General features: G+C 49.2%; 1 protein-coding gene across 1 annotated transcript in view; it reads left to right on the forward strand.

Annotated features, from left to right (window-relative positions):
- Nucleotides 1-17,542, forward strand: part of LOC105483985 (glutamine-fructose-6-phosphate transaminase 2) — a 56,420-nt gene that overhangs the window by 21,339 nt on the left and 17,539 nt on the right. Inside the window, exons 5-10 of the mRNA XM_011745088.2 lie at nucleotides 2,988-3,046; nucleotides 3,704-3,838; nucleotides 6,302-6,363; nucleotides 10,373-10,452; nucleotides 10,973-11,090; nucleotides 16,738-16,901. Of these exons, the coding sequence (XP_011743390.2) occupies nucleotides 2,988-3,046; nucleotides 3,704-3,838; nucleotides 6,302-6,363; nucleotides 10,373-10,452; nucleotides 10,973-11,090; nucleotides 16,738-16,901 (618 nt within the window). The remainder of the gene's footprint in view (nucleotides 1-2,987; nucleotides 3,047-3,703; nucleotides 3,839-6,301; nucleotides 6,364-10,372; nucleotides 10,453-10,972; nucleotides 11,091-16,737; nucleotides 16,902-17,542) is intronic.

The raw sequence follows: 17,542 nt of genomic DNA on the forward strand, positions 1-17,542 counted from the left end.
AAATTAATGATAGGATCATAGACTGAGATGAAAGAAAGTGTGACAGAATTAAGAGAATAATGTAAAGAAACAATATCACCAGCCAGGCACTGTGGCTCACGCCTGTAATCCCAGCACTTTGGGAGGCCGAGGCGAGTGGATCACGAGGTCAGGAGATGGAGACCATCCTGGCTACCACAGTGAAACCCCGTCTCTACTAAAAATACAAAAAATTAGCCGGGCGAGGTGGCAGCGCCTGTGGTCCCAGCTGCTGGGGAGGCTGAGGCAGGAGAATGGCATGAACCCGGGAGGCGGAGCTTGTAGTGAGCCGAGATGGCGCCACTGCACTCCAGCCTGGGCGACAGAGTGAGACTCCGCCTCAAAAAAAAAAAAAAAAAAAACAAAACCCAATATCACCAAAGATACTAAACAAAATGGAGAATGGGATGGAGGTGGAGCCAGTTAATATGGAGAAGGGAATGGAGGTGGAGCCAGTTAATATGGAGAAGGGAATGGAGGTGGAGCCAGTTAATATGGAGAAGGGAATGGAGGTGGAGCCAGTTAATATGGAGAAGGGGATGGAGGTGGAGCCAGTTAATATGGAGAAGGGGATGGAGGTGGAGCCAGTTAATATGGAGAAGGGGATGGAGGTGGAGCCAGTTAATATGGAGAAGGGAATGGAGGTGGAGCCAGTTAATATGGAGAAGGGAATGGAGGTGGAGCCAGTTAATATGGAGAAGGGGATGGAGGTGGAGCCAGTTAATATGGAGAAGGGGATGGAGGTGGAGCCAGTTAATATGGGTGACTGGTGTGCACAAGAAGCGATCAGAACACAGAGCAGTGAAAATTAAATAAATGAAAAACAGAGCTGAGCTGTGGTCAGCACATCTGTTGAAACTGGGCTTTTCTTATTTAAGCCCTCCCATTTTTTAGTGTGACCTCGCATAAACAAACAATACGATTTTTTTAAATAGAGGAAATTATGGTGAGAATAAAGAAAAAGAATAACGGAAAAGATTTTTTAAAATGCTGTGGGAGAAATCTTTCCTGAAATAAAGGAAAACTTGAGTAGAGATTCAAAGAGGGGATCAAAAATAGTCAATAGGCCGGGTGTGGTGGCTCAAGCCTGTAATTCCAGCACTTTGGGAGGCCGAGGTGAGTGGATCACCTGAGGTCAGGAGTTCGAGACCAGCCTGGCCAACATGTGGAAACCCCGTCTCTACTAACAAAATACAAAGATTAGCCAGACGTGGTGGTGGACACCTGTAATTCCAGCTACTCGGGAGGCTGAGGCCAGAGAATTGCTTGAACCCCGGGAGGCTGTGGTTGCAGTGAGCCAAGGTCATGTCACTGCATTCCAGCCTGGGCGACAGAGTGAGAGTCCATCTCAAAAAGTAATAATAGGCCGGGCGCGGTGGCTCAAGCCTGTAATCCCAGCACTTTGGGAGGCTGAGATGGGCGGATCACGAGGTCAGGAGATCGAGACCATCCTGGCTAACACGGTGAAACCCCGTCTCTACTAAAAAATACAAAAAACTAGCCGGGCACGGTGGCGGGCGCCTGTAGTCCCAGCTACTCCGGAGGCTGAGGCAGGAGAATGGCGTGAACCCGGGAGGCGGAGCTTGCAGTGAGCTGAGATCCGGCCACTGCACTCCAGCCTGGGCGGCAGAGCGAGACTCCGTCTCAAAAAAAAAAAAAAAAAAAAAAAAAAGTAATAATAATAAATAAGACTTCACAGCGATGCTTTGAAAAAAAAGTAGTCAATATTTATGAAGCATATCCAACATCTAGACACCTCCTGGTGGAATTATTGAACCTTAAGGGCAATAGGGAATCTTTATGTCCTCTAGGAGGAGAGGAAAACGGGGCTACGTGCCCAGAAAAATTATCAGGCTGGCCTTGGACCCTTCCCTCAAGGCCCTCATACCCCTGCTCTTTATTGAGAAAATGCAGTGGGGTGGAGGCAGACATCCCTCACCGCAGCCCACCCCGCTCCAGCCCGTCCCGGGTCAGCGGGAGTGCTCCCTGTGCAGGAAACCACCGTGAGGGGTCAGCGGGAGTGCTCCCTGTGCAGGAAACCACCGTGAGGGGTCAGCGGGAGTGCTCCCTGTGCAGGAAACCACCCGTGAGGGGTCAGCGGGAGTGCTCCCTGTGCAGGAAACCACCCGTGAGGGGTCAGCGGGAGTGCTCCCTGTGCAGGAAACCACCCGTGAGGGGTCAGCGGGAGTGCTCCCTGTGCAGGAAACCACCCGTGAGGGGTCAGCGGGAGTGCTCCCTGTGCAGGAAACCACCGTGAGGGGTCAGCGGGAGTGCTCCCTGTGCAGGAAACCACCGTGAGGGGTCAGCGGGAGTGCTACCTGTGCAGGAAACCACCCGTGAGTGCGAGTGCAGCGCAGCAGGCCTGGGGGAGGTGGGAGAAGCTGCAGCCGGCAAATCCTGCTGTGCAGGAATGTGGCTGAGCCTGGGGATGCCAGAACTTCTGGGATTTTTCCCCCAAGGAAACCAGGATTTTAAAGTGAACCCTCAGAATTTTAAAAACTCAAATATTTTTACAACACAGTGTGGGTCCAATAAAGCACGGGCTGGACTGTTCTTTGCGACCTCTTTGTGCCTAAAGCCAGTTGAGACTGCCTGGAATCATTTCTGGAATGAAGCGTTCATCATCCTCATGGGACATGCACCCCAAAGCCTGTTTGATACAATAGTAGCACACAGAGGAGAGCGCGCTGCACGGTCAGGCTGGTGGCTGCTGGTCACTGAACCACTGAACGAAGGCTGTGTATCTCCTCGGGTTCCCACTGTAGCAGCCGCTGCCCTAGACATCCCTGGTGCTAATCTCCAGTTCCATTGTAGCAGACATCAGTGCTAATCACTGTAAACAAAGTGTGCTTAACAGAAGTGTTGAGGCCTGGAGTTTGCCGAGAGTTCTCAAGCCTTGAAATCATCTCTCTTCACATCTGACGTGAACTTCCTTCCCAATAGCATTTCTCTCCTAACTTCTTTTTCAGAATTTGTTGTCATCCACAATGGGATCATCACAAATTACAAAGATCTGAGGAAATTTCTGGTAAGATGCTTCCCCCAGGTGATGTCTCAATCTGGTGGGATTGGTCTCCCCAGAAACTTTACAACCAGCTCATTCCCTTGCGGAAACCAGTGTGGGAACTGAGCCTCACACTCAGCCACGTCAATGTGTTGAGCAGGAACCTCTGCCTCGGCTGAGCCAGGCCCTGCAGATCGCGTTTGAGGAGATAACAGGGCATTAGCATTCATCTCCAGGGCCACTGCAGATTCCCAGAATCAAAATAACAGGAACTTTGTTTTATTAAACCGTCTGCGTATATAACACAGCGACTTGTGTACCAGCGGAGTTGGGGCAGAAAGTTAGAGAGTGAATGTCTAAAATTTGAAAGGCTTTGTGGTGTTAGTTGGGATGTGGGTGGATTTGACTCAACGTATTTTATCATTTTGACTGCTGTTATTTTGCAATGTCCAGATTAGTGGCAAGGGCGAGCTTCTGAGGTGGGGTGATCTCAGGGCCTCCCGGAGTGACTCAGAAGTATTTGGCTGTGTGATGCTGGCAAACATTTTTCGTCCCTTCCCAGTTTTCCTTGTTCTCGATTTAAGTCACTCCAAGGGCAGATCACCAGGGAGGAGAGGGAGCTGGCCAGGCAGGCATTGTGCAATGACCAATCTGTCACACTGTGCCGACTGCATATTCCAGGAAAGCAAAGGCTACGAGTTTGAATCAGAAACAGATACAGAGACCATCGCCAAGCTGATTAAATATGTGTTCGACAACAGAGAAACTGAGGACATTACGTTTTCAACACTGGTCGAGAGAGTCATTCAGCAGTTGGTGAGTTACAAATCCCGTCTGACTCATTCCTTCGTTCTTTCATTAAAAACATTTTTTTTCAAGCAGCAAGTGCCAAGGAATCCTTCATTTTTTGTAAACCCTTATTAGACAAACTTGCACAAAGTCCTGAGGGTAAAGGACAGCTCATGTACAGCGCCTCACCTCAGGATGTGACACTCTTGTAGAACTGGAAGACGCTCTGTGGTTTGGGAAGTCAACATCAAATAGAAAGTGACGTGTTTCACTGTGACCCTTCTGAAATTGTGCCTGGCATTAGAATCCGTGGCTTTTTATGATGCCCACATGAGCTTGGTGGTGGTGTGCAGGGAGGGTTGTGGGTGCAGAGAGGGTTGTGGGTGCAGGGAGGGTTGTGGGTGCAGAGAGGGTTGTGGGTGCAGGGGGGGTTGTGGGTGCAGAGAGGGTTGTGGGTGCAGGGGGGGTTGTGGGTGCAGAGAGGGTTGTGGTACCAAGGGAGGAGGTGTTTTTAGTTTTTTTTATTTTGAGACAGAGTCTCAGTCTGTCACCCAGGCTGGAGTGCAGTGGTGTGATCTCGGCTCACTGCAACCGCCGCCTCCCAGGTTCAAGCCATTCTCCAGCCTCAGCCTCCGGCATGGCTGAGACTCCAGGCACACGCCACCACACCTGGCTAATTTTTGTATTTTTAGTAGAGGGGGTTTCACTCTGTTGACCAGGTTGGTCTTGAACTCCTGACTTCAAGTGATCCACCTGCCTTGGCCTCCCAAAATGTTGGGATTTACAGGCGCGAGCCACCGTTCCTGGCCTGTTTTTGTGATAGGCGATATCAGGGCATGTCTGTATGCGGAACAGAATGGCCCAAAAGAGGGAGAGAGAGAGAGAGAGATTGGGGACGTTGCAGAGGACAGGGCCCAGGGACCAGAAGTCCCTGAGAAGGGAGCACACACTGGGAGTATTGTCCAAGGGGAGGCCCTTACACGGAGGAGGAGGTGGAGCAGACACAGGCCCATGTGGGTGAAGGAGGACGAGAGGGGTCCATCCTCTCAGACAGCAGTGCCACCCAGTAGCTCCTCCAGGGCTGAGGCCACCTGGACACTGGCCCAGAGTCCAGAACATCTGTCAGGCACCACCCTGTAGTTTAAAATGTATCATTCTTGAGCAGGTGTTTTCAGAGTCTGATTTAGAAAGTAAGTCTACAGTTGAAATGCTTTTTGTCCTCTAATTCCTGTTATTGGAGGTCCATCATTTAGAGGACGTGTTTATAAATAACAGCCCATCCCACATTTGATGTGCTGGATAATGTGCAGTGACCAGTTAGGTATTACAGCATGCTTTCTTCTTTTCCATTTTTATTTTGAAATTTCAGAAATACCTCGCTCATAATGACACTTTTAAACTTAAGACTTTTCCTACCTGCGACAGTACAGGGCTCTTTTTGGCAGAGAATGAGCAGTGTTTTTCTGTTCAGTCCTGTTTTGTGGTTGACAGAAGCACCAGGGTCTGCCTGAAGCCCCCTGGTTTGTGGCGGTTTGAAAGCCCCACTGAGGCCTGGGGACGCTGACTCAGGTTCCTCTGGTCTTGTAGCTGAGTTGGCAACCTGGACCCAACACGCTGACCACACAGGGCCTGGGGCTGCCCGTGGCTCCCACACTTGGAGGATTTCATGTGGAAATTCAGATTTGCAGCTGGTTATACATAACTGAGCTCTGCTAGGGTTGTGGTAAGTTAGTACAGGATGGTCATGACGTAGGGGAGGAATTTACACCAAGAATTTAAGTCGGAAAACCATCTGGATTCTTGTGTTAGGAGAACTGGATTCTAGTTCTGACTTTGCACAAATTCACCAGCTGAGGCCCAGAGGGCGAGTGACAGTCATATTCACAGAAATGATAATAGCAGTAGCGATAATAACAACCTGTTCTTCTCTCGGGTCCCCGTATGCCGGGCTCGGTGCACTGGCTTATCATCACAGAAGCCACGCCAGGTGGCACTGTTGTCACTTCCTTCACAGATGAGGAAAATGAGACCAAAGAAGGCTAAAGGGCTAGCCCAGTTAAGGGATGGAGCCAGGACTTGAACCCAGGCCCTACCGTGTGTTGAGCGAAAGTGCAGGTCACAGGGGCTGAGTAGGTGCTGTCCCTGAGCAGGGCAGGGCAGCCTGGCCCCAGCTATCATCTCCTGTGACTCTCACTGCCCCTGTCCGCCCAGCTGGCACCCCTGCCAGGCTCCCCGTGGGCCTGGGCAAGCTGCACGTTACTCACCGTGGAATTCACACTTCCGGTTCGTGGTACTTCCCGTGGCCCCGTCTGTTTTGCTTTTCCTCGTGATGTCACCCCAGATGCGCTGTTCTGCCCTCAGCTCCCTGACGGACCCCAGGAACCTCCCGCCATGAAGAGGGGCCCGGGGGACCCATCTCGGCTGTGGACAGGCCGCAGAGCGTGGCTGCTAGAACGAGTTGACCCTCACTGTTTGTTTGTGTGTTTTCAGGAAGGTGCGTTCGCGCTGGTTTTCAAGAGCATCCACTACCCAGGAGAAGCTGTTGCCACACGGTGAGGCGGAACCCACCGGCATTTCCCATAAGAAAGAAATGAAATAAAATCACTTAGCTGGAGGGAGAAGGGAGAAGTAGGGCCTCTGGCATGCTGGAAGGCACTTGTGGTATCTAAAGGACAACTATGGTTCAGCCCCGGGGACCACGTTCCCCCCCACCCATGGCTGGTGGTGCTACACTTCTGAATTTAAAAAGAAAGAAACCAGAAAGTTGGATTTGTATTTGAAATCTCCACAGATTTTTAGAGGTGGGCAACAGATTCCACTTATAAATACATTTGTACAAATGGGGCAGAGCCAGGTTTTGTGGGGCTTGAAGCCTGTACAATATGGGGTCCCCCTTTAAGAAAAAGCGTGCAAAATTATGAACATGAAACTAGGGAGCAAAGTGAATATGGATTTAGATCCAGTACAGAAGAGGCCTTGAAGGCCCAGAGCTCAAGCTTCACCTTCGCAAAGGAGCATCCCAGAAATCAGCCCAGAGAGCCTGGGTGCCCCCATGTGTCCCTCTGTTATGTGGGCCCCCAGTGCTGCACGGATTTACAGAAACAGATTAAGTGCCATCCTGTTTGTATTCAGATGGGTTGATCATCCATCCATCCATCCATCCATCCGTCCATCCATCCATCCAACTATGCAGCTAATACTTGCTGTGCACTTACTGTGTGCTGGGCCCTGGGGACTTAGTGGCATCTGACCTGGTCCCTGCCTTGCAGGGCTGAACAGTTGTGCAGGAGGGCAGAGAAGGGCAGAGGATGGTGATGCTCTATGCCGGACCCCAGCACAGGACATCACCTCACCTGGCAGGGGGCAGTGGCAGGTAGCCCCAGGCAGGGGGCTGCCTGGGTCAGGCAGGCAGTGGGAAGAGGAACCAGCATGAGCACAGGCAAGGGGCCCAGAGGGAGTGGGACCTCCAAGGATCCCCGCTGGCAAGGTGGGGCATGGTGCAAGGCATTGGTGGGACGGAGGCGTTCCAGGCTCAGTGTGTTTACTGACACCTGCTGTGTACCAGGCACGGGAGATAGTGGTGAGCAAAGTGGTAATGGACACCGCTCCAGGGCCTCAAAGGCTGCGGGGAGTGGAGAGGCGGACAGAGGCCGGCTCTAAATGGCCTCAGTGCCCTGTGGGCTGCGGACTTCATCTGAAGCCCAGGGGAGCCGTCTAGAATGAACCTGTGGCCTGGGAGACTGGGCCGGAGAGGGTGAGACTCTCTCTCCCAGACTGGCATAGTATCTCAGCAGGAAACAACAGGAGTTTATCATCATTTTTTCAACCTTTTCTAAGACTGGAACTAATTTGCCATTTGGAATTTAATTCCTTCAATTCATAAAATTATAAAATACCAGTTGGTTCGTATCAAATTTAGAAGCCCTTTTTAAAATCCAATTTTTTTTTTTTTTTTTTTTTGAGGCGGAGTCTCCCTCTGTCGCCCAGGCTGGAGTGCAGTGGCCGGATCTCAGCTCACTGCAAGCTCCGCCTCCCAGGTTTACGCCATTCTCCTGCCTCAGCCTCCCAAGTAGCTGGGACTACAGGCACCCGCCACCTCGCCCGGCTAGATTTTTGTATTTTTTAGTAGAGACGGGGTTTCACCGTGTTAGCCAGGATGGTCTCGATCTCCTGACCTTGTGATCCGCCCATCTCGGCCTCCCAAAGTGCTGGGATTACAGGCTTGAGCCACCGCGCCCGGCCTAAAATCCAATTTTATCATGATTTACTATTTTAATGAACTCCGAAGAAGGCAGCGTGAAGAAACAATAAAGCTTTATTTTTCTTTTTCTTTTTTTTTTTTTTTTGAGACGGAGTCTCGCTCTGTCGCCCAGGCTGGAGTGCAGTGGCGCGATCTCGGCTCACTGCAAGCTCCGCCTCCTGGGTTCACGCCATTCTCCTGCCTCAGCCTCCTGAGTAGCTGGGACTACAGGCGCCCGCCACCGCGCCCGGCTAATTTTTTGTATTTTTAGTAGAGACGGGGTTTCACCGTGGTCTCAATCTCCTGACCTTGTGATCCGCCCGCCTCAGCCTCCCAAAGTGCTGGGGTTACAGGCGTGAGCCACCGCGCCCTGCCAGCTTTATTTTTAAAAATTGCCTGTAGCCGAGGGCTCTATAACCTCCAGGACAATCTTCGGGTTGTCTTGGGAGAATTATGTCTCAAGGTCTAGAGAAACAGCAGAGCTCAGTCTACAGCAGTAAAATTTGGTGGGGTCATTTGCCAAGAAAATTAGATAACCACCTACTTTCTCACTGCCATTATTATAAACTATTTATGCTAGTTCCCCACTGGCCCCAGAACTATGTCTCAGATTTGCTTTAGACAATAAATGATTGAAATATTCAAAGTGTTCATAGCATCTTCCTCAAAGCCCCAGACTTTGTCCCCCGCTTTGAGAAGTCCTAAGTGGGATCGAAACAGGCCAATGTGACTGGAAAACAAGGTCTGTGATGGTTGAAGAAAAATTTAGGAACTGCATTGAGTCAGGCTAATGGATGATGGATGTATGTGGGCTGGATTCAGGTGGATGAGCAAGCACTTCATTAGTTCATTGATCTACGTTAGCAAGAAATCGCCTAAGGTGAGATGTTACTGGATTGTATTCTAATTCATGTGTTTGCAACAGCTCTCTTAAATTGTCTTATTACAGTGTTTGTCTGTGCTTTTTTCTTATCAGTAAATTAATGTCTAGAGGGGAAAAGGCACACATCCTTTAGTAACTACTGCAATTTTACCTGCCTGGTTTCTAAGAACTGCAGGTTTAGAGCGTTCGCATTACCAGAGTGAGCCACTTATTTCCGTGCACACCCATGGTAAATTTTATTTGCATGTTGTAATTTATAAGAATGAGAAAAGGATGAGATTTTGGAAGCAGGATGTCATTTAAATCATGAGATCTTTTTGTTTATTTATTTATTTATTTAGACATGGAGTCTTGCTCTGTCCCTGGGCTGGAGTGCAGTGGTGCGATCTTGGTTCACTGCAACCTCTGCCTCCCGGGTTCAAGTGGTTCTCTTGTCTCAACCTCCCAAGTAACTGGAATTACAGGCGCCTGCCACCATGCCCGGCTAATTTTTGTGTTTTTAGTAGAGACAGGGTTCCATTATGTTGGCCAGGCTGGTCTCGAACTCCTGATCTCATGATCTGCCCGCCTTGGCCCCCCAAAGTGCTGGGATTACAGGTGTGAGCCACCGCGCCCGGCCAAATCGTGAGCTCTTAATCACATTCACCCCTAGAAGCTGTGAATCAGAAGGAAATATCCTACAGCTCTTTCCTAAAGATCCCCTGCCGAGTGCTCAGAGAGTCGGCTCCAGTTGCTGAGACAGTGATGCCGGGACCGGAGGCCTGAGTGAGGGCCCCTCACCTTGGCCAGCTGCAGACTCCCTGAGATTTTGCCTGTGACAGTCATTGTCCCCTTTATGATGAAGTCTGCGTGGTACAGGGTGACGATTCTAAACTTCATCTGTGGGGTGTCACTCAGGCAGAGACAACCACCCAAGAAATCGCCTTATGTCACCTACAAAGTAGAGAATATACAAAAGTCAGTCCGACCAGTGCCCACTAATGCCGGAGAACTGGGCTGGGGAAGGGAAGGAACAACAGGGGGTCTTTGGGCAGACGGTGGGTGCAGAGCCCTATTGTTAGAGGGACGTGCTGCGGCCTTGGCTGGGTGGAGACCCAGAGTGCCCCGTGGCCCACCAGCGCCTCATCCGCTGCCGAACGCTCAGCCTCTGCCATCTAACCGTGTGGGTTGGTCACACGTGGGGACTCGACTGGACTGGAGGAGGCCCGGCCTAGGAGGGTGGGAGTGGGACAGGTTACCAGGCTTACTGGGCAGGAAGGTGATGCCAAGTCAGGAACCTGAGACTCAGGAGCTGGCCTTTCCATCCTGTGGGACCTAAACAGGACCCTCCGCCCCTGGGAAAGGGCTGGATTTGGGGATCCTACCTCCGATGCTGGGCAGACACCCAGCCCTGGGTGTCAAAGGCAATGGGTAATGGGATGCCTCCTTCTCCCTACAGGAGAGGCAGCCCCCTTCTCATCGGAGTCCGGAGCAAATACAAGCTCTCCACAGAACAGATCCCCGTCTTATACAGGACGTGTAAGTTTCTCAAGAAGTACTGGAACGGCGCAGCTGCTGCCTGGCGTCGCAGGACTCGGCAGCTGCTCTGGCACGGGGCACGGTCAGCTCCCCTCTGAGGCAAGGAAGCCCCACTCTGAGCCAGACCCAACAGGCGCATGGCTCCAGGTCTAAAAGGTTTTTGTGCAACTGAGACTTGGCTCCATTTTTTAAAGCTTTTTATTATGGACGTGAATTTATCATGATTTTGTATATTGTCAAACATACACAGAAGTGGCGTTGTATGACAGCAACTGGGCTTTGATTTGAGTGCTTCTTTGATTTGTTTTTGTTTGCATTCCTCTCACACTGTAGCCATTTAAATGCTTCTGCAGTGGTACTGTGCTATTTGGGGATCTTTTACGCGATTTGGCTGACATAGCCAAAGCTAAAAATTGCAAATTTCTCCCACACATATTCAGAGGGGAAATTGGTTCCTTGCTGCATGTTATGCAAACAAAACATCCCAGTGGGATTTGCAACCCATTCCTCCATTTGCTAGGCACTCTGGAGAATGTGAAGAATATCTGTAAGACACGGATGAAGAGGCTGGACAGCTCCGCCTGCCTGCACGCTGTGGGCGACAAGGCCGTGGAATTCTTCTTTGCTTCTGATGCAAGGTAACTGAGCCTTCTTCTCTTCCCTTCCTGGGATTATGTAATCAAAGAATGCCTGTCTAAATACTGCCGGTTCTTACTCATCCTTCCATGTGAGCTGTCGTGGGCTCAGCACGTCACAGGGCCAAAGAGTTCAGCCATCCCTGGCCCTGGGCCTGGAGTCCTTGTCCTAGGAGCACCTGCATGACTGGTAGGCAGCCCTGGTGGCCAAAGGCCAGACGCACTGGTGGGCACAATGTTTCGAGCCTGCACCAAATGAATGGGTTAGTTGCCAATGTTGTAAAATTTGGAGATTTCACAGAAAAATCTGAATCTCTAGCTTCTCTGGAAGAACTACCAGGTCTGGGCACGCCGTGCAGCCCCCTCTCGGGTGGCAGGTGTCTGGATCTGCTCAGAGGCTGCCCCCTTTAGATGAGACAGGTGTGTCTAGACCTCGGTCCCTCCCACGCCCTCCCTGCCTTTGCCTGGATTGAGACCATTTGTGAAAGACGGAGCGAAGACACAGGGAGTTTTTCAATGGATTCTGAAGTCCATGCTCTCATCCATCCACCAAATAACGATTTTGAAATTTGAGAAATTCTACTTTATACTCATTTCAGGAAAAAAAAAAGTTATACACACAGGCACACACACACACACAGAGAGAGAGAGAGAGAGAGAGAGAGAGAGAGAGAGAGAACCAAAGCACTTTCCTGCCATTTGAAGTAGAAAACCTCTATAATGACCTCTGGTACCTTCTTCAAAGACCCGAAGGCTTGGGCCTTTGCTATGTTTCCATTCTTGATGGTTTTTCTCTTTCCCGACCAGCATCTAATAGGGCCGTGCTGTGAGGCAGGGAGGACACCAGGTCAGATCTCCTGGGAAACCGGAGTGACAGGGAGGCAAGGCCTGGTGAAACGCACAGCCAGCGTCGTACCTAGCGCGGAGGTTGGGGCAGCTTTCCCAAATGGTGCTCCTTAGAACACGCCGAGAGTACCAGCGAGACGCTGGTGTTATTTCAGTGATTCTAAAACACAGAGAATTGTAGATTTTGGCATTGTGCCATTAGAATTTGTTGAAGCTTTTTTATTTCTTAGAAGTTTGTCAAATAATTGTGATCTTAGCGATAAATAGTAACTTATATTCAATGAAATATGATAGATGTTTCTTTTTTTATTTTTATTTATTTATTTATTTTGTCTCGCTCTGTCGCCCAGACTGGAGTGCAGTGGCACAGTCTCGGCTCACTGCAACCTGCGCCTCTGGGTTCAAGCGATTCTCCTGCCTCAGTCTCCTGAGTAGCTGGGACTACAGGCGCCCCCCTACCACGCCCGGCTAATTTTTTGTATTTTTAGTAGAGACTGGGTTTCACCGTGTTAGCCAGGATGGTCTCCATCTCCTGACCTCATGATCCACCCTCCTCGGCCTCCCAAAGTGCTGGGATTACAGGCGTGAGCCACCGTGCCCTGCCAGAGGTTTCTTTTTTTAGGGAAAAAAAAGGCATGAATGCCTGAGAGGAAATAATTATTTGTAGGGAATACTATCTATTATACATTTTTAAATCCAGCCAAAAGGCTGTTAGAACTGATAGTACTAGCAGCTGGGAGTAAAGGTGTGGAAATCCTATATCCTGGCGTTAGCCACTAAGCTGTATCTGGTTCGAGTGGGACCATGTCCACCCTGTTCTCAGGTGTCACCTCACGTGACCAGGCACGAGGCAGTCAGCAAACGTTAAGTGAACCCAAAAAGCAATACTATTCACCATAGCTGGAAAAAAAAAAATGCTTTAATTAAATTCCTTAGAGTAAATTTTAACAAAAATATTCCAGAACATGTTTGGAGAAAACTACAGAAATTTACCGTGAGGAAGTAAGAGGTTTGAATATAGGAAGAGATTCCACATTCCTCAGTAGGAAGGTTTAATATTCTCATCTTATTTATTTTTTTTTTTTGAGATGGGATCTCATTAAGTTGCCCAGGCTGTCCTCAAACTAACTCCTGGACTCAAGGGATCCTCCTGCCTCAGCTTCCAGAGTAGCTATTTTCAAAAATTTTTTTTTTTTTTTTTTTTTTTTTTTTTTTTTTTTTTTTTTGAGACAGAGTCTTGCTCTGTCGCCCAGGCTGGGGTGCAGTGGCCGGATCTCAGCTCACTGCAAGCTCCGCCTCCCGGGTTTAGACCATTCTCCTGCCTCAGCCTCCCGAGTAGCTGGGACTACAGGCGCCCGCCACCTCGCCTGGCTAGTTTTTTGTATTTTTTAGTAGAGACGGTGTTTCACCGTGTTAGCCAGGATGGTCTCGATCTCCTGACCTCGTGATCCGCCCGTCTCGGCCTCCCAAAGTGCTGGGATTACAGGCTTGAGCCACCGCGCCCGGCCGCTATTTTCAAAAATTAATGCACTCAACATTTAAAATTAATTTAATGATTACAAGTTGTTTTTAAAAAATATTGACTCTCCCCCAAATTAATCTGTGAATTCTGCGTTGTAATTAAGACCCTCCAGATTCTTTTTTTTTTTTTTGAGATGGAGTCTGGCTCTGTCACCCAGTTTGGAGTGTAGTGGCACAATCTCGGCTCACTGCAAGCTCCACCTCCCAGGTTCACGCCATTCTCCTGCCTCAGTCTCCCGAGTTGCTGGGACTACAGGCGGCCCCCACCACGCCCGGCTAATTTTTTGTATTTTTAGTAGAGATGGGATTTCACCGTGTTCGCCAGGATGGTCTCCATCTCCTGACCTCATCATCTGCCTGCCTCAGCCTCCCAAAGTGCTGGGATTACAGGTGTGAGCCACCGCGCCCGGCTCGACCCTCCAGATTCTTTTATTTGTTTATACCTTTGGAACGTCAGGAAGTGATTCTGTCATGTGTAAGGTAGAGACAAGAAAGACAACACATGCTGAGAAAGAGGAACGGCAGGTGGCCCTCCCAGATGTGAGCACGCTGTCCAGCTTTTGGGCAATGGTGGCCAGTGTGTGCGGGGCACGGTATGAGGGCCTCGCCAGGATCCCATCCAATAATCACGACAGACCTCTGGGGAAGGCACAACTCTTTTTACAGAGGCGGAACCTGAGACAGGAACTCCAGGGGGCGATGGATGTTGTCCACGGGCACAGGACTGGCAAGAGGCAGAGGCCCCGAGTGCACCTCAGGCCTAACTTGTGGGTCAGTGGTCTTAATGACTAGATTACATTACTACTCATTTTGGAAATAAAATAATTATATTTAAACAAACATATGTACTTGCACACATAAATATAAACACACATGGATCATGCATTGTTGGTTGGTTAATGCTACAAGGTAAGCAGTGTCGATCTCTTGGAGATAGGACGGGGCCATTTTTACTTCTTGTCACTCCATAGTTCTACTTTTTATACAAAAAAAGTATACTTTTAGACAGAGTTTTGTATAAAACTATACTTTTATGCAAAACTCTGTATACATTTATACAAAGTATACAGTTATTTGTATACATTTATACAACGTATACAAAGTTATTAGTATACTTTTATACAACGTATACAAAGTTATTAGTATACTTTTATACAACGTATACAAAGTTATTAGTATACTTTTATACAACGTATACAAAGTTATTTGTACACTTTCATGCAACATATACAAAGTTATTTGTACATACAAAGTTTTGTTTAAAATACTTTTTCCAGTACAGTGGCTTGCCATCCTTCTATCTGTTTCTTCCTAGGATCTGGCTGGATATCCCTCTCTTAGAGCCTTAGACCTTGATAGTTTCCCTCCTTACCTTTGCACCAGGAGTTAAGTGTCCATTTTCAGGCATTCACATGTGGGTGTGGCTCTTGATAGAATGAGAGTGGTTTTTTTTTTTTTTTTTTTTTTTCTTTTCTTTTTTTTTGAGACGGAGTCTTGCTCTGTCACCCAGGCTGGAGTGCAGTGGCACAATCTCAGCCCACTGCAACCTCCACCTCCTGGGTTCAAGTGATTCTCCTGCCTCCCGAGTAGCTGGGATTACAGGTGCATGCCACCACACCCAGCTAATTTTTGTATTTTTAGTAGAGACAGGGTTTTACCTTGTTGACCAGGTTGGTCTCAAACTCCTGACCTCAGGTGATCCGCCCGCCTCGGCCTCCCAAAGTGCTGGGATTACAGGTGTGACCCAGGGCACCCGGCCAAGAGTGTTTTATCAGTAATCCTTCAAGCCCGACCTGATGGTTTATACCACAACTATACACCATTAATTACCATTCTTGTTCATTTAGCAACTTTTCAAACTTAAAATTATTTAAAAAGCCACTTTGTATTATGATCTCAAGGGAAAAAAAAATCATTGTTTCTTTCCATACAGAGAAAATTATAAAAATAAACACAATGACCCTATGTTTCTTTGGTAAGCATAGCTTGTAGATTACTTTTAGGGCTCCTTTGTGTACATGTATGCGCCTGTGTAAGAAATTAGGTCTTGGTTGGACGTGGTGGCTCACGCCTGTAATCCCAGCACTTTGGGAGGCCGAGGCGGGCTGATCACAAGGTCAGGAGATCGAGACCATCCTGGCTAACACAGTGAAACCCCGTCTCTACTAAAGACAAAAAAATTAGCCGGGCATGGTGGTGGGCACCTGTAGTCCCAGCTACTCGGGAGGCTGAGGCAGGAGAATGGCGTGAACCCGGGAGGCGGAGGTTGCAGTGAGCCGAGATCACTCTACTGCACTCCAGCCTGGGCCACAGAGTGAGACTCCGTCTCAAAAAAAAAAAAAAAAAGGAAACTAGGTATTTTGTCCTGATGAGCTTCCCGTTGTCTGGGATTTGCTGAGTGCACCCCCTGGTGTTATTTACCATCTTCCTCTGTTTCCCTGTACACTGGAGTTTACGAGTGTTAAAAGCTCAGTCTTACTCAGGTTTGATTTTTTGGGCAAGAATACATAGTTGGTGGTGTGTCCTTCCATCAGGAGGCAGACAATGTCTCACCAGCTCTCTTTCTGTGCTGAGAGCCATCACGGGTTTGAGTGTTGCCAGCCTTATCCATCCATGATAAAGCTTCATCCAGCTTTTCACCTTCTGGTTTCAACAGCAATGGATGGTCCTTGATTAGAGCTATTAATAATTAGGAGTTCATAAATTAATTATTCTAATTCTATTATTTATTCGTTACTAGCTGTATCACTTCTTAGAGAGACTTGCCTTCATACAATGTGTGGTTGTCCTGAAAGACAAATTGTTTAGATAGGCAAGATGAATGCTTTATTCTTTCCCTTTATGACTCAGAATAATGTGTTGGTTCTCGAGTATCCTCCAGAGGTGACATTGTTTGGATCCTGATTTGAAGAAACCAGTTATAAAAAGAGAGCCGTGAGATTATTGGAGAAACGTGAACATGCTGACTATTTGATGATATAAAGGAACAACTATTAATGTTAGATATGATTACGGTATTATAGTAGGTTAAAATAGTTTTAGAGCTAAAGTGTTTACAGAAGAAATGATATAATGTCTGGGACTGGCATCAAAATAATTCCGTGGGGACGGGAGGACGAGTGGAGAAGACGAAGATTCACCTGCAAATCGGTGTTTTCCTTGTGGTGTCTCTGTCCCTCCTGAAATGCCAACGATGTGGCCCCCACGCTTGGGAATCGGCAGGGGCTGCTGCCTCGTAACTGCTCAGGGCAGGGCCTGATAACGCCTGTTTCCCTTCCGCCAGCGCCATCATAGAGCACACCAACCGGGTCATCTTCCTGGAGGACGACGACATTGCCGCAGCGGCTGATGGGAAACTCTCCATTCACCGGGTCAAGCGCTCGGCCAGTGATGACCCGTCTCGAGCCATCCAGACCTTGCAGATGGAACTGCAGCAAATCATGAAAGGCAGGTGTCCCCTAGAGCCCGTGTGCAGCAGCCTCGGGAGCCAGTGTCTGGTGGAGCTCCTGACACTCTGCCTGGCCCTAGTAGAGGCCACAGCCCTCCTGCCCTCCGTGGCCACCAGGGCGGGGCTGCAGGTAGCCTGTGGCTTGCACAGGTGAGGGGATGTGGGGAGGCTGGCCTGGTGCCTCCAAGCGGGGGCTCCTGTCTGCAGCCAGGCGCCAGGTCCTCCCTACTGGAACTGAGCCCGGTGTGTCCACTGCCTTCCTTCGCCAACTCCGGGGATCACATTCCCACCCTCAGGCATCGTTTCTCCTCTGGGTGGAAGTCTGCAGGTCTGCAGTAAATGGGGGTTTGGGGGTACACCTTCTCCCTACAAGCAGAGCCTCTCTGTCTGCACCCACTTCCATCCCCTACAACCTCTACCCCACAGGGTAGCCTAAGCAAACTTGTAAGAACCTGATTCAGTCCCCGTGATCCTCCCGCGGCTCAAGGCCCTCCAGTGGTTTCCTGCTGTTGTTAGAATAAAATCTAAACTCCCTGCTGCAGCCCACAAACCCCCACACTCCTGCCAGAGCTAAAGCCTGGCCCCACCACACCCAACCCACTGTCCCACTGTGCCCCGCCACAGCCCCTGCATTCACTGT

Source organism: Macaca nemestrina, chromosome 6 (assembly GCF_043159975.1).
Source record: "Macaca nemestrina isolate mMacNem1 chromosome 6, mMacNem.hap1, whole genome shotgun sequence".
NCBI classification, from domain to species: Eukaryota; Metazoa; Chordata; class Mammalia; order Primates; family Cercopithecidae; genus Macaca; species Macaca nemestrina.